We start from the raw sequence: 17,089 nt of genomic DNA on the forward strand, positions 1-17,089 counted from the left end.
CTACTGCCGTCCCCAAATTAATATCTAGATCTGCAAGCATTCTCAACTATTAAATTAATCGCCAACTATTTTGATAATTGATTAATTGGTTTGAGTAATTAAAAAAAAAGTCAAAATTCTCTGAATCCAGCTTCTTAAATGTGAATATTTTCTGGTTTCTGAATATCTTTGAGTTGTGGACAAAACAAGACATTTGAGGACGTCATCTTTGGGGAAACACTGATCAACATTATTCACCATTTCACCAACTAATCGAGAAAATAATCATATTAAACAGATTAATCTACAATAAAAAATAATCGTTAGTTGCAGCCCTAATAACATGTACTTGTTTGTTTGCCCGTCTCACATACATAACTTTGTATTTTTGATCAGATTTTAGGGTAGGCCTTGGCAACCGCTTGGTACATGCCCAATATAAGTAGGATATACACTTACACCAAACAGATTCTACCAAACAAGTCGCACTTTCTGCAGCAGGTCCAGTGTTTGTTTATTATATTAAGAAACATTCTGCAAAGGAAAGGATTTGATTTGTGGGGATTCTTGAGGCAACCCAGCCTTCCCTGATATCATGAAGACGGCTCTGTTACATCATCACCTGACAAAGAATGAAAAAAAGAAGGCTATAAATTGTTGTATAAGTCCAACATTTTAAAAACAGTGAGATCTACTGAGAAAAAGAGGCATGTTTTGCTAAATGGCTGACTTGATTTTTACCTATTTGGTCAGCTGGCTGGTTATTTGCCGTCCCCACACCCTGCAGCTTCTTGTGAGAATCCAGCGTCTGACGAGGGATCTGGCTCGCGATGGACTGCAGGTACGTCAGCACATAGTGGTCAGCGTCGGTCAACACAAATCGGTGGCTGAAAACTACAAAAACAGACGAGAAAGATGCTGTGATGAGCTTTTAGGTTTTATTTCATATTGATCCCCTACTGGGAAAATAAATTATTATCTCTATTATAGGAAGACAATGTATGGTACAGTAGCAACATGAGTTATACATTCTTGCTTTTTCCTGGGAGAAAAGATGCTGTAGTTTCAGAATAAAAAAATCCTTTTGGAAACTAAGACATGATAACAGAAAAATGAATACAGGCTGTTAAAGTGAGAAAGTTACCCTCCACAGTGGCTCCAATAGCAAAGTCTGCAGGCGAGTAGAACTCAGGATTGTCCACCGTAGCGCCCGGCTTGGGAACGCGCGTCTTTTTCAGGAACTGACCACCAATGATGCCGGAGTTGCGAGTGTTCCTTTCAAAAATACTCATCATGTCATCGGACAGGAAGTAGGACAGTATGAAATTTCGTCCCTCGTCTTCGGGATTCTGGGACTCCTGGAATGTCAGTAAAACAGGACAGCTTAAGCAAGGAAAGGAATAATGTGTTTTGTTGTCGATGGCTTTGAGTTTTGCGAATGTATTTTGGTGTCTACATGTCGACTCACCAGCCTGGCTTTGAAGCGCAACACCTTGAGGTTGTTTTCCAGCATCTTTATCAGATTCTTTTTGGGACGCTCAGGAATTAAAGACAAACAATTCTGGAGAGAGTCTTCAAGCGATCCAAAGCCATTATAGGGAGGAACGTCCTGTAAACATGGACAGGAGAGGGTCATGAATGAGAAAATGATCTAGAACAACATAAATTCACATATGACCAAAAATAGATGAATAATACATTTCAGTTTCTCACCTTCTTCCTCTCCTGAGGCAGGTCAGTCTTTATCTGTATCTCTGAGGGTTTCGTCTCCATGTCAGGGTGGTTCTTCTGGTAATACTCTTTAGTGAAGCCGTCACAGTCGTACAGCAGAAATCGGCGGCTCAGCAGCGTCATTGTCTGACCCAACTGGAAGTCTTTGGGGAAGTAATACTCATCTACTTCTGCTGTTGAAACCTCCAGCACACAGCTGGGAAAGGTCTCTGGGAGGAAACAAGTAAGACTGTTGTTATTAGTGTCAATTTGTCTTTAAATTTCTTCTTTTGTTGTCTCTTTAAAAATATATAAATAATGAATAAATAAATGCATAAATAAATGAATAAATAAATTAATTAATAAATGAATAAATAAATAAATAAATTAATTAATTAATTAATAAATCAATTGCAAAGTGCAAAAAAATGTTGACAAAAACATAACCAATACTCAATTACAGAGCAATATGATGTAAATTGTGTTCATGTTATGTTATTTTTTGTTTCTAAAGGTATTCACTTTTACTGTACATGACTGGATGCAAAGAGACACCTGACCAAATCACTGTATCAGATCTAATGCAGTTATATATACAGGAAAAGCGTTGCATCTCACTAGACTTTGGTTTCATTTTCTTGGGCAGCTTCTGTCTGCGCATCAGGATAGGGAAGGGATCCCGGCTGCTGTTGGGTTCGTGGAACTCTCTGATCTCCACCGTGTCGTCCGCCAGGAAATACTGGATGGTGACGCGCCTGACCTCCCCGAACATAGAGTCAGAATCATCCCACAGGGCAAAGAACCGCAGCACCTGACCAAGAAGAGGATAAAAGCCTGAAATTGGTATGCCAAATTCAAAATCTCAAGGTACAAACACCTGATTAATGATGCAAGATCACTTCACGAGATCACTTAGTGAGTTTGGAATGGAGGGAACTTCCTTTACCTTACGATCCATGGTGAGAAACTGATGCTTCTGGTCGGCTTCAGAGGGTGTCGTGTGGGAAGTTTGAGGGATTTTGGGACGATTGCCGTAAGGATCCACAGGCATCGGCTCCGGGTCGTTCAGAACAATGCCCTCACTTTCCAGAAATTCCTATATATGATGAATGAGAGCATATTTACAACAACATATCCATATTTTGTGTTAGACACACAGACAAAAACACTCTGTGAGAGCATTCATACAGGTGAGTGTTGTACCTTTGTAAAGGTGTCGCACAGTGCGATGTGGTACGTGACCCCGTACACCTCCAGGTCCATGCCGATATTGAGGTCTTTCCACTGGTAATGCTCCCCGAGGTCATTCTTGGGCAGACGCTGGCGTTTGATCCGTGTCCCCTGCGGTATCCCAGAATTCACCACCACGGGCTCAATGATGCACATGCTGTCATCCTCAAGGTAGTAGTAAATGACCACGGGCCGCACGCGGTGCTCCTCAGCGGGGGAGAACTGGATATTTTCCTGAAAGTACGCATAGTAGCGCAACACCTACAAGACAAGAGAGGGTGGTGGAGAACAGACGAACAAGGAATTAATTAAACAGCTTATTGGACAGCGACAAAAATCCTTAAATACTGTTTTTATTGTACCTTCTTGTCGAGGGCCACATGTGCTGGGATGAAGTCCTCGACTACACCACGGTCAAAGGAGCCATAAGTAATCTCTGGTGTGTCCAAGGACAACTCACTGATCTGCTGTTCGATCAGCTGCAATGATAGAAGAGGATCCTGTCCAACGCCCACAATGGGGCGATGGGGAAGAGCGTAGCCATTTCTATAGCCCAGAGTCTGGGGACGTTGGAAGGCTGACTTCTGCAGAGAAACATCATGCAGGAGAGAATACATTAGCTCTGGTTAATCACAATAAAGAGAGAAATTTAAAGTGGCAATCCTTAAGATTGCAGTCCTGGTTGATTTAGAATTTCTATTTGAGTGAAAACAATGTTATATCTGTATATCTGTATGTTAATACAGGATTTTCTTCACCACAGACACCCAGTTTTGTAATTCTGTAAATATCTAATCATTGCAAATACTTTCATCAGTGGGCCATAGGCTCAATCACCATTGTGTTACCTCCTTCGGCTATACATAGTGACTTAGCAGACATTTATTTAAAAGGTCCCATATTGTAAAATGTGAGCTTTTCATATTGTTTTTTATTATAAAGCAGGTTTAACTGATATATAAATACTGTGAAAGTATCGAAACACTCAATCCACAGAGAAATACACACAGTCTGTATTTGGAAACTGTGTGTTTAAATAAGCTGTCAGGATTTCTGTACATTTGTGATGTCACAAATATACAATATTTAGACCATTTCACAGTTTTGAACGTAAACATGATACAACTTTAGTAAATTTGTGGTATTAAGTAGGCAGTTTATTTCCGGTTGCATTGCAAGGAGGGTGAAAAGAGGAGCTTCCACGCATCAACATGTCATATCTTTGGGGTACAACACATGCACAGTAAAATCTGGTGTGCACTCGCTGAAATTGAGCCAATAGCAACGCACGACCGCAGCTCCAGTTACACTGCGCATGTGTCATACCCCAGAGAGCGAAAACCGTGTCCCAGCCTCTTTCAATAGGCCTTGTTGCAGTGTATGTGAATGATATCAGCTGACAGGAAGTAAACATTGACCCAAACTGTTGTCTAGCAACGCAATTTAGTTGCAATTCTGTTGAAATGCACTAAAACGGAGCGTTTCAGACAGACGGTAAATACAGGCATATTCACGCGGACATTACGAAGAAAATAAAGTTTTTTTTTTTAACATTACAGCATGTAAACATGTTCTAGTAGAAACATAAAATATAAGTATGAACCTGAAAATTGGTATAATATGGGACCTTTAAATGAAAATCTTTAAGCAGATCAAATCATTTTCACATCTATCAATAAACTGTTCGTCTGTCAAATGTCTCAAAAGTCGCTTAAAGGGTCATTTAATTGCTGTTTTGTAATTGCTTTTCCTCTTGTTGTCCATGTATCTGTTTTTATGTTTTTTATTTTTTCCCACTCACAATGTTGTTTGAAGAAGTCTTTATAGATATTTAAATCAATATCCTCCTCACAAACACTAACCATACACTTCCACGCAACACACACCTAATTGTTTATCACTATTATGTAGTCATATTATTTATTTATATTAATCTTGTTTCTAGGTGGAGGCTTCAGATAAGCCCAGTGGGTTTTTTGCCTCTTCCTGCACTGTATATTGTTCATTTATTTATTTTGTTATGTTGTATAGTCTTAAATTGTGCAAAAAAATAATTTAAAAAAACCCCTTTTAAATAACTAAAATTGTAACACTATTCTTTCTTTTTATTATTATTATTATTATTATTATTATTATTATTATTATTATTATTATTTATTTTCTTAATTTTATTTAAATTTTGAATGTTGAAGTTGTTTTTTCTAGTGTACTTGATGAGTTGGTCTATAAGCTCATCTACTTAAAAATTGGTTTATAAACTATTGTAATTACGAACTGTAAATTGCATATATGAAAACAACCTTGAAAAAAGGGAAACAAATAAAGTATATATATAAAAAAGATAATGCAACACTGGAATAAACACTTCAATAGAGAATTTCAGGTCAGGCCTGAACAGCATCAGGAATCAGGAATGAGACTGCAGTTTGCATTACAGAAAGAGAAAAGCACATTTCCTTGCTAATATGGTTTAAATGTGACTAACAGCCTTCTAGTAAAAGGTTACAGCTAAACAAATAGCTCAATAACTAGTGTAAAAAACATTTTCCTTTAGCAAAGATAACCTAGTTTTATGTTTGACTTTATTCTTACCGTTACATCCCGAAAAGTGTATCCAGGTAAAAACGGTAGTCCGTGGCTCTCCCAGTTCCAAGACATTACTGCTCCTTTGTAAATGTTAAACCGTTTAACTTTAGTAATCTAATTCAATTTGTGGTGTTAATTAGCACCAGAGGGTTTTGTTACCGTGTAGCTCTGAGGTGGTAATTGTTTGTGGTATCCATGGCAACGGCACCACAGCAACAAAGTAAATAAAAAAGTATACAAATATATCTGAAAACTACTAATTAAAAGAAAATTCAGATGGGAAAACACAAGGATATATATCCAGAATGATAAAAAAAAATAAAAAAAATAAAAAAAATAAAAAAAAAAAGTTAAATAGCATTTCCTCCTTAAAATCAAGTTGTTTTTTTTATTTATTAATATTCTGTGGTGAGTAGCTCACGTGTTACAATGTATTCAAGTAGTTATATTAGAAAATAATTTGCCATAGCTATAAATAACTATGATAACTTATTCATTTACTTAATTAACACAAACTGTAGAGCTCTAACTTCACCACCAGGGGGCGAGCAACACCAACAAATCTCACAGGTCATCCATCATATTCATGGTGACCTTATTGAACAGTGTGTTTACTCTCTATATTTGCAGTATTATTATGAGATTAGAGCAGTTAGTTAATTATTTTTTTTAATTAATTAGTTAATTGACATTTAAAACATAATTTCAGAAAACAAAATGTGCAAAATTAAACAAAAACAGTGGGCTTAGTTATTTTGAACACAGTTTATTCCAAGCACAGGAGTCATATTTTGGTCTCACTTTACCAGCTATCGGCACATTTTAAACCCCACTTAAATTGAAACAGTCTTTATAAAAACTAGATATAGAGTGGCCGTCTTTACGTGGATGACCCTAATATGTCCTGTGTACTCTCAATTAAACTCTCAGTCAGGAAAATACCAAGCTTTTTTTTTAGTATGAAAACTATAATCATTTCTACGCTTGAATCCAGGGCAGCGCAAACAGAGCTGGATTGACAATATAGCTTATTTTATGAAACTGGCGACATGATTTAAGAGGCGCAGGTTGCACTGCAGGTCCATGTGTGAACCTTTTTTTTTTTTTCCAGTGCTGGTTCCTTCTCCAGATGGCCACGAGCAGCGAACATCTGGTTTAGCACTGGTTTCTTTGAAGTAAGGGGGCACGGTCGACACAAGACCTGAAGAATAATTTCTAGCAAATTCACTGGTAAAAATTGCCATATTCTGGTTTCGTCCATCTACATCTGGGGAGAATGACACATGCTCCACCTCACCAAACAATAAAGGGGAATACGTATATGATAAAATAAATCTGGGATATCCAATTTAATAAATCACGACCAGTTATTGGGTTATACACCAGCTGCACGCTTGACAACAGTGACTTAATAGCTAGAAAAGGCACTGCACTGTGAATTAAAACATACTGTATCAAAAATAAGGTTAAATCACTAAACCTCTTTGAGGTTCTTTATATATATGATATCTCTCTAATTCTTTTTCTTTAAATGCTGACATTTAGCGGTTTAAACGGGCTGATCCCCTTCTTTAGGAAGCAAATACATCAACCGAACACAGAAACACTAGGATTGCATCCCTGAGGTGCCAGACAACCTTTGCCAAGTATAAAAATATCTCATAATAAACCATACTTGAGAACAAAAAATACACACAACATCAATAAACTATTAAATATTATAAAATAGATTTCATAAGGGTTGAGATGAATCCCCCAAAAATATATTTTGGTTTTTTTTTTTTATAAAGGCAGCATGGTTATCCTCTGTGGAAAAGATTGTCTTACGTTAACGTCCCATAGTGCACTTCTTTCTGCTTTACGCTGCCCCTCTGTAGCGTTCACACTTGAATACTGGAGGGTGCCGAGCATGAAGCTCCAAGTGTCACGTTCTGAATGAAACAGCCATCCGAAGGCCTTGGTCCTTCAGTCTCTGCAGGCCTGTGTGTGTCTAAGGCGGCTAACCCATAAATCCCCACTTCAAAAAGGCCTGCTGAGGTCACGGGCAAGGCGGCGTAGCCTTTCACCCCTCGCTTCCGGCAGAAAGAGGTGAGCTTACCAAGCAGAGTGGGAGCTTATTCTCTGACTGAATGGGGTGCAGCTTATGATGCCCAGAGGAATAAGCAAACCAGCAGAGAGGGAGGACTTTCTTCCCAAGTCTGTACTGTTCTCATCAGTCCACAGTTTGCTTATAAAGCTCCATGAGGGTCTCTTGCCTCTTCCAACCCAAGTGCGTACTAAATTTTCAAGTCAAGCTTTCTATAAAAAGCCCCTCAGCAAGTCCTCAGTAATACCGATTGAGGCTCCGCGTCCCAGGGATGTCAGGCTGCCCGTTCATCCAGATCTCCCGGATGATCCTCTCCCTCTCCTCGAGCCTCTGCGCCCTCTCCAGCTCCTCCGCCGACGTGAACACGTTCATGTTGAGCGTGCGCTCGAACCGCCGGTGCCGGCGCGCCGACAGGTCCGAGGTGGTGTCCCAGTCCGAGTCCGAGTCGCTGGACTCGGACGACGAGTCAGCGGGGCGCGCTCGCTTCTTGGTTGGAGGCCGCTGGCGGGGCTGGCAGTCGGTGCGACAGGAGATCTGGATCACCAGGGCGAAGAGGGTGAGGAAGAGGCCCAGACACACGCCGCAGACGAAGAAGAGCGCCGCCCGCTCTGGGTGGTCTGTTATTAAGGGGGGAGAAAGATGGAGAACAAGAAGTGCTGCGTTTAGTTACAGAAAACATGTCAAACATTTAATTGGATCTTTGTGACTGATGGTTTTTATTTTCCTCTGACCTGTTCAACCTGCTCTGTTATGAAATATTTCACTTGGCGGCTCACTCGCTGTAATGAATGTTGGCTTACAGCTCATATTAGTCACTTCCCAGACTTGGTTTGGCAAAAATGTCTCACAAATTCTGCTAAGTACTTCTCCTTCCTCTTGTGTTCAGAAATGTGTTTTCACATGTTGTTAATGTTGGTTAATGTGTCCCACCACCTCAAGCTTAATGCCATAACACTATTACTCAGCTATACTCTGTGACTCAGCTCAGCATCTTTCTTTTCATTTGTACTGAGGTTTTCAGATCATTAGACCCTCAAAGTTCCAAATGAAAAGGGGAACAAACTGCAAATATTAATAATATACATTTTGTGGCACCTTACAAAAAACTCTTCAAGAAGTCCAGTTAGCTGACCTTACACATGTTCAGCCTACATTATGTTTATCTGACTGTATGACTTGTGCATCTCGCTATGTATAAACTGTTTATTTGAGTTTACTTGAGGTCATAAAACAGGAAGTATCCAAACACATAGAATATTGCAGCGTCTGTTTAAGCAGCTGGCTGAAGCAGGTGACTGAGTGTGTGTGTGTGTAAGTGGCTGTTATCTCTGCCTAACATCTGCATTCCTTCGGGCCACATTTACCCACGTTCAGTCCCAGGAAAAAGGAAACAGGCTTTTTTTTTTTTTTACCCAAAAGATAACATGCCACACACATGTAGCACACACAAGCTGCACTATTATGGCCAACATGATAATCACAATTATTTTTGATCAATATTCATCATTCAATCACGATTATTTATCACAATTATTCATTGTTTTTAGGGACAAAATATTTTTTAATTAATGCATTTTCACATTTAAATAAACGGAGCACTGCTTTCACTTCCATGTTGTGCTACATTCCTGCTAATGTATGATAATATGCATCAAAATAAGACTAGTCCTTATTCACAGTGCATCTCCTAAAAGCAAAAATATAAATGAAATTGTACCAAAACTTTTTACCCAAAATATAACTCTTCTACTCTGGACTGCAGCCGCAATATTTAGGATAGTTTTTCACAGGCTGCCGTTATAGGGTGCGCACGCAGCGGCATGACAGCTCCCCGAAAGTGAAGCCAAAACATCTGGATCCCCCCCCTGGAGGCTGGCTATTTGTTTAGGAAGCGCTCGATTTGATATGCAGCAGAGTTTTCTATGAGTGCAGCATTTTAAACGTCAATATAGCAGTCGATCATGTTCATTTAATTGTGAGAAGCCAAATTCGTGATTAATATCCGATTAATTGTGCAACCCTAGCACACATGAAATCATGCACTGAAATCCCATTGTTACACATATGACTGGCCGAGAACTAATCTAGAGCTCAATCAGCCCTTGGATATTAAGATCCAGCCCTGTTCTCTAATAAAAATGTGGTAGAAGGAGTGAAAAGAGATCATCTTAAGGTCTCTAACTTACCTGCATCTTTATGCTACTCAAGTGATGTTGTCCTACCTGATATGTAATTGTAGGCTGCCAGTGCGTTGCTGATGAGGGCCATGTTGGCGCTAGAGGTGGAGTTGATGATGGGATTCATGTCTGGGGGCCGCGGTGGACTTTCTTCTCCTCCACCTCCTCCACCACCTCCTCCTCCTCCTATTCCGGCTTCTGAAAACTTCTCCTCGTTGGGGTTCGTCTCCCTGATCTTCTTCCTCTCTGCAAAAGCAGGAAAGTTCAGTTTAACAACACAAAGCAGACTAAGAGGATAGTTCATTTGAATTCTCTATTTAGAGACAGATGTTTTCATGACCACATGTACAGTCAGATTATGACGCCACACATTTACTGTAAAGTCAGAGCGTATTCTCTCCGAGGTATTGTGACTACGGCGTTCGGACCGCTGAGTCATCCGCCGTCTCGCCGTGGTTTTCGATTAAAGGAGATACGCTTCTGTATAAAAAAGATGCATCACGCATAAAAGACGCACACATGTTCACTTGTGTGATTCAGGAGATAATACAACATCCGCTTCTGTCAAACTCATTCTGACTCAGGTCGTTAAGAGAACAGACGGGACACATGGGAAAAGTTTGTACTTTGGCAACATTTCAAAAGCCTCCTCTAAAAATCTCAGAAAACAATCTATTTATAGACGAGAACAAATGTTTCTTCCTCTGGATTTTCATCGCAGCATGACTTCTTTTTTGGTGTTTACATGCCGGCTTGTGTTGTATATGCAAGAGTCGGAAGAGGACCGTAGACTACTTTCTGATTGTAGTCGCATCTAGTTAACCTGAAGAGGTGTTTAGGTGGGATGTTTAACTACTGTAACTTTAGCTCCACGAATAAGCATTGAAAACAACCCTTAAGCTGAGACAGACCAAAATAAACAGAAGCACTCACTTCACTGACCTAAGTCTTACCTGCTTGATTATTTTTTGTCAGCGTAGGTAAGCATGCTTTGGTGAACTGTCACACACACCAATGACCTCTAATTGCAAAGTCAGTAAGGTGCGTCAGGCTCTCTTTATCTGATAAATGCAGTTTAGACTAGAATTGCTCACTGAGAAGGTAAATGTTTCCACCTGGACCCACGGCTGTGGTGGCGCACACATCAGCTAACGTTCAACCACCAGACCATAATCTCTGTTTCTAACGAATCGTCAATAGGAAACACCAGCAGTGCTAGAAAATACAGAATACTTAATGATGGAAATGCAGTAGTTGCTCTTTTGATTGAATACTTTTAACTTGATCAATTCAGGTGAAATCATTATTAATAATTCATTTATTTAAAATCTGAATAATTCAATGGCATTTTGACAATAATAAATTCTGCATGTGTGTTGACACAATAATGATCCGCCTCAAACGGAGTGACATTTTATGTTTTCACAATCATCAACAGAACAGAGATGTGTTAAAGGGATAGTTCGGGTGTTTTGAAGTGAGGTTGTATGAGGTAATTATCCATAGTTGGTGTATTACCTACAGTAGACTTTGGTTAGTTCGAATTCACCAAAGTCACACAATAACAAAGAACAAACTAATCGATCAAGGCAGCGGTAGACCAGCAACCACCGTGATCTGTGAGGTAAAATTAAACTACAGGTTTTTTCAATGGAGTCTGGTGGCTTTGGCGAGAGCATAGATGAATACAACGGCTTCAGTTCCAAGTTGGAAAGAGCTCTCTGACGGCAAGGTAAACCGGCAAAAATATTCTATACATAGCGTACACTTAACCTAATGCTGATTTTTTTAGGTGGGCCTTTCTTTTAGGTGTCTCAAATATGTTTTGCTGCCGTCCCCGTCCACAGCAGTACATTGCTTTGCTCCCGTGCTGGTACTCCTGTCTGTTTCTCCAAACAGGGGGCGTGCCGACCGTCATCTACTGTAGGTAATACACTGACTATAGATAAGTACCTCATACGATCTCACTTGAAAACACCCAAACTATCCCTTTATGAACAGACATAAGAGTAACAGGGTAGTTATGACCAGGTATAGCCGGAATCATGGCTAAAGGGACAAAAAAAAAAAAAGACAACACTGTAATGGCCAAATGATTGCAGTGCAGAAACACCACACAGCAATGAGCAGTTAGGACCAAAGATGGAGACAATAAAACGTCAGCATCTTGTGGTTTACAGCTTTAACCTCTTTAACCTTTCTAACGGGCGGGTCCATTTCTAAAAAGTGATCCTGTCCTGCCATGTGGTGTTCGAATTCACAAACTTCTATTTTAAATTCTAGATAAGATCCTAAAGTTTTCAAAGACACAAATAAGTCCGGCTGAAATTTGGGGGTAAGTTGATAATTTCCATTTGGAATGATGGAGATTCATATGGAAGTTGAGTGCAAAGAGAAGAGGAAAATCAAGAGTTTAAAGAGGACCTATTGTGCTTATTTTCAGGTGCATACTTGTATTTTGGGTGTCTACTAGAACATGTTTAATGTTCAAAAAATGCTTTATTTTTCTCATACCAGCTGTGCTGCAGGACCACTTTTCACCCTCCGTCTGAAATGCTCTGTTTGAGCTCTTGAGTCAGCTGGGCCTCTCTGTTGTGATTGGTCAACTGAACCAAACTCTTCGGAATCCGCTCCAGCTCCGCTCTAACTAGCTTTGTTTGAGGGCCTGCTGAACTAGCCGCTAGGCAGATATTCTGCAAAAAATGATACTTGGTGACATCACAATGTGACGGAAGAAAAGGCAGGACTTCAAGCAAGACGTTTCAGGTAGTTCAAGAGCAGTGTTTCTGTGGGGGAGAGTAACTCCCTTTGGTGTAGACTTTGTAACTTTGCAGACCTTTTACATGTACAAAAAACAATATAACACACTAAAGAGAAGGGGAAAAAGCACAACAGCATAATAGGTCCTCCTTAAATCGTATCAATTTTCTCATCTAACTCTGGGCAAGAGAGCGAATGTGAGTATTTCCCAAAAATATCAAACTATTCCTTTAAGAGGTATGTTGTGAAAATGGTGATCCAGCTGTTTAGTAAACTGACAACATGTTGGTCAAGCGGAAAGGTCAAATCTGTTTCTTTACGCCCATCCCTCTATCCAGTTGAAAAAAACAAAAACAAAGAGAAATGAGACGATGAGGACACCTATATTTACAGTAAAATGTTTCTTGTTCCGCCTGCATATGTTTCATCGGTGCATCAGAGGTGGAAACAGGTTTTTCTAGATGAGCTTTAAGTGAAGAGATTGGAAGGAAGTGAAGCCACTCATGCGTCAGGCACTGGCAGCACCACAGCACACATCTCCTGTCCGCTCCCTCTCTTACCTCCTCATTCATTCGTCTATCCTCCTAATCAGAACAGCGCCGGTGGCTGAGCAGAGTAATTAGTGTGCTGGACGCAGGCCACCATCCCTCATGAATAAAGCTTTGTTTAAGTTTCCTTCCTTGCTGGCGCTCTTTCATTTCATTGTTCTTCGTCTGTCTTTCTCTCTCGATGGGGGTTAGACAGTATAGCAGCCTGATTTAGACTGTGGTCACATCGTTGGCTCTTGGAAAAGCAGTATATTTTTAAGACCAATGATCATAAATGGTCCAAACCGATGGCTCTGCTTGGATACATATGGAAACAGTTGAACCCGGGCGACTTTAAATATACATACATATATGCCCTGACTTGAGACCTGAATTACTGTTTCTCTTGATGCCTGGGAGGCCTCGGGACTGTTTAGTGTTAACTGCTCTCCATGGGAGGCCGAGTGTGTGTGTCAGTGTGTGTGAGAGAGTGAGAGTGTTGGTCGTTTTGCTCACCTGGAACAGCGTCGGGGCTTTTGACTGAGCTCCCCTCCGGAGGGCTGTCTCCCACTATGTTGGGGTCATGGGCGCTGCTGGGTGGAGGGGAGTACACCGGTCCATGCTCCTGGAGCAACTTCTTTGGGACTTCAAAGAGAAGGATAGGTGGAGCAAAGGAGGGGAGGTTGGGTGGGGGGGGGAGAGGGAATCAAAGAAACATACAGAGGATAATTAGATGATTTGAAAAGGAGATGTATAGCGGTCATTTCTAATTCAGTTCTGCACAGAGCCTGAAAAATATCGATTAGGCAATATTATCTGCTTATATTTGTTAATCATAAATATATTGGTATAAACAGGAAGTCTGCAAATATTCAGAAAGAAATGACAATTCATAAATATTTCTTATCTTTCTGATTCTGAGTAGTGTTAAAGGGATAGTTTGTGCGTTTTGAAGAGGGGTTGTGTGAGGTATCCATAGTCAGCGTATCACCTACAGTAGATGACAGTCGGCACGTCCCCAGAAGAAGAAGAAGAACAGAACCAATATAATGTGCTGCTGTGGACGAGGGCAGCAGCAGAACGTATTTTAGACACCTAAAAGAAAGGCTCACCTAAAAAAATCAATATCAGTATAAGTGTACGCTATATTTAGAATATTTTTGCCGGTTTATCTTGCTGTCAGACAGCCTTTTCTGACTGGAAGCCATTGTATCCATCTATGCTCTCACCAAAGCCACCAGACTCCATTGAAAAAAATAGTAATTTTACCTTGCAGAACATGGGAGTTGCTGGTCTACCGCTGCCTCAATTAATTATTTGTGCTGTTGTGTGGCTTTAGTGAATCTGAACTAACCAAATTCACACAATAACACAAACTGATTGAGGCAGAGGTAGACCAGCAACTTCCGTGTTCTTCGAGGTAAAATTACAGTTTTCTTTTCCTCAATGGAGTCTGGTTACTTTGGCGAGAGCACAGATAACGGCTTCAGTTCCCCGTTGGAAACAGAGACTGTATGGCTGTCTCACGGCAAGATAAACCAGTGAAAATATTCTAAATATAGCGTACACTGGTATTGATTTTTTTAGGTGGGCCTTTCTTTTAGGTGGCTAAAATATGTTGTGCCGTCCCCGTCCACAACAGTTCATTGCTTTGGTTCCATGCGGTAACTCCAGTCTGTTTCTCCAAACTGGAGGCATGCTGACCATCATCTACTGTAGGTAATACACTGACTAGGAATAAGTACCTCATACAACCCCACTTCAAAACACGCAAACTATCCCTTTAATCTCTCAAACATTTTATTTAAGCTAAAATAAAAGTGAAAACTCAAGAGTTCATCATGATGGAAGAATAAGGAGCTATAAATGAGACAGCAAGATGGTCGTGATTCACACACTCCTCCTGACTTTGCACTCTAATTCCCGAAAGTTATGCCCCCCCCTTCGTCCTCCTCACCACCCCTTCACATCCCCCAACCTCACAGTGTCTTGTGAGTCAGGGAGTCTGCACTCCTTCCCCACAGACACAAACCCACAATGCAGTGGGCTATACATTCCTGCCCGCTCACATGTGGTTTCGGAGGCCGGGCCACGCTCCGGTCACTGTGTTTGTCAGATCAGTGGTGATTTACAGCTCAACTGATGACCGTCTGTCCAGCTGTCTGTCTGCCTGTCTTGCATCTTCATTGCTCCAGACAAACAGACAAGCAGTGAAGAATAATCAGCTGCCTGCGTTTTGCTGACATCAGTAGCACTAATAGTGAAACTGTGACATGTGATTTAGGGTAAAAATGGAGCATTTGTTTAAAGGCCGATGAATAAACACACTGATCAGATTTCCAGAGACGGATTCTGGCAGCGCTCCAAGAGTCAATCAAAGTGCAGGAAGGAGCGGCGCAGACCTCACAACGCTCCCCTCCGCTGGATATTACTTATGCCCCGGACACATTACGAGGTTTTTCCAATAAGCAATGATGAAAAGACGGAGCAGGAACATTTAACTACCGGCATTTATTGCATAGATTATTTAATGGCATACAGCATTTACCTTTTAGATAGATTGCTGACATTAGAGATTGACAGCACAGGATATATTGGTGAGGGCGGAGGGCACTCTGGCCAGGGCACTTGCAAATATATGACAAGGCACACACATATAGCCATCATTGAGCAGTATGTATATGTAAAGATGGGGACTAGATGGATGTCTGTTTTGATAATTGATTAATCATTAAAGTCATTTTTCATGCAAAAATGGCAGAAAATGCTGTTTTCAGCCTCTCAAATATGGAGATTTCCTTATTTTCTCTGTTTTATGTCATATTAACTGAATATCTTCGGGTTGTGGACTAACAAAACAAGACATGGTAACACTTCATTTTACAGGTCCGCAAATTTCATGGTAATTAGGTGATAATTAGCAAGTAACCTATTTGAAATTTCGTTGGAATTACTGCCAAATTACTCCAATATTTACCTCACAATTTATCGAAAATTACTTTATTATAAACATTGTTGAATGAAGTTGTCCACCTTCCATATTCAAACTATCAAACAAAGTTTGTAATCCTGCAGCAAATAAAGACTGTAAAGACTCCGCAATGTCAATATAAATGTTAATACTGAAATGTGAGTATATGGTACAAGTGTACAGCAGTATTATAGAAGTATAGAAGTAAAACATGTTTAATTTGATTGTGACATTGCTAAATGGGATATGAGATATGAGTCCTTCACTCACACATAACAATAACAGCAGCGTCTACATAGTGCAACTACTGTGACTCTGCTCTAATCGCTCAACTGGGTTTAACGTTGACTGACTTACTAAACTCACTAAATTGTTCTTTTCACTGTTGTGCAGCCAATGAGAACGGTAATTGATTAACTTCCTTGCAAAGTCACACACTAGTACTCTCTAATTCATTCTGCAATGCACAATGTACCATATTATCTTGTGTCAGCTGAGCAGAGAGAGATGTCTGGAGCGATGCACATGTGAGGAGAGGACGTTTTTGATGCTATCTTTCTGCAGAAACTCTGAGCACCAAACAACAACAAAGCTGGTTTACAGAAACTCAGACTTCAAAAGAGCTCCGCCAAATCTGGTTCCAGCCTTTTGCTTTTCTGCTCGCCACGAGCAAAAAGGAGTCAGTAAATGATTCCTGGTCTGTGTTTTAATCTGCTCAGACGGGTTCACCGTACTGCATCAGGAGAATTCACATGGTGCTATAGGTGAGTTGCCAGCTGGAGAAAGGTATACGCTTACATTTAAATACCTTTCTGTAATTGCATCATCTCATGTGGCAAACCGCACCAATCTGTCGCCTAAATAGGTTAAAAAACCAAGAATTTGAAACCCCGTTTATATCCAGGTCTGGTTGGCACTAACTAAATAAACAAATGTGGAGGTGAAAAACGCAGGGAAATGAAGAAATGGGATTCGGCCAGGCAGCTCCCCCCTGTCCTTCCTCATCAGTCTGACACACTAATCACTGGTCTTAAAACTCCCCCACTGCCACGCTGCCACCGTC

At 40.5% G+C, this 17,089-nt stretch overlaps 2 protein-coding genes across 3 annotated transcripts in view; both read right to left on the reverse strand.

Annotated features, from left to right (window-relative positions):
* Positions 1-472: 472 nt before the first annotated feature.
* efhc1 (EF-hand domain (C-terminal) containing 1) lies at positions 473-5,683 on the reverse strand. The gene is made up of 10 exons (XM_037750028.1): positions 5,512-5,683; positions 3,282-3,503; positions 2,893-3,180; positions 2,636-2,785; positions 2,308-2,500; positions 1,693-1,919; positions 1,448-1,588; positions 1,124-1,337; positions 721-873; positions 473-601 (listed from the first exon to the last, which is right to left on the reverse strand). The coding sequence occupies exons 1-10, from the start codon at positions 5,575-5,577 to the stop codon at positions 573-575; spliced, it is 1,683 nt and encodes a 560-aa protein (XP_037605956.1). The 5' UTR covers positions 5,578-5,683; the 3' UTR covers positions 473-572.
* Positions 5,684-6,255: 572 nt separating this feature from the next.
* LOC119476624 (protein eva-1 homolog A) overlaps positions 6,256-17,089 on the reverse strand; it is an 86,845-nt gene continuing 76,011 nt past the window's right edge. For both annotated transcript variants that reach the window (XM_037750035.1, XM_037750036.1), the window contains 3 exons: positions 13,572-13,700; positions 9,814-10,014; positions 6,256-8,208 (listed from right to left, as the gene is read on the reverse strand). In XM_037750035.1, coding sequence (XP_037605963.1) covers positions 7,829-8,208; positions 9,814-10,014; positions 13,572-13,700 — 710 coding nt within the window. In that variant the 3' untranslated portion in view covers positions 6,256-7,828. The remainder of the gene's footprint in view (positions 8,209-9,813; positions 10,015-13,571; positions 13,701-17,089) is intronic.

The sequence above is a fragment of the Sebastes umbrosus genome, chromosome 18 (genome assembly GCF_015220745.1).
Source record: "Sebastes umbrosus isolate fSebUmb1 chromosome 18, fSebUmb1.pri, whole genome shotgun sequence".
Lineage (NCBI taxonomy): Eukaryota > Metazoa > Chordata > Actinopteri > Perciformes > Sebastidae > Sebastes > Sebastes umbrosus.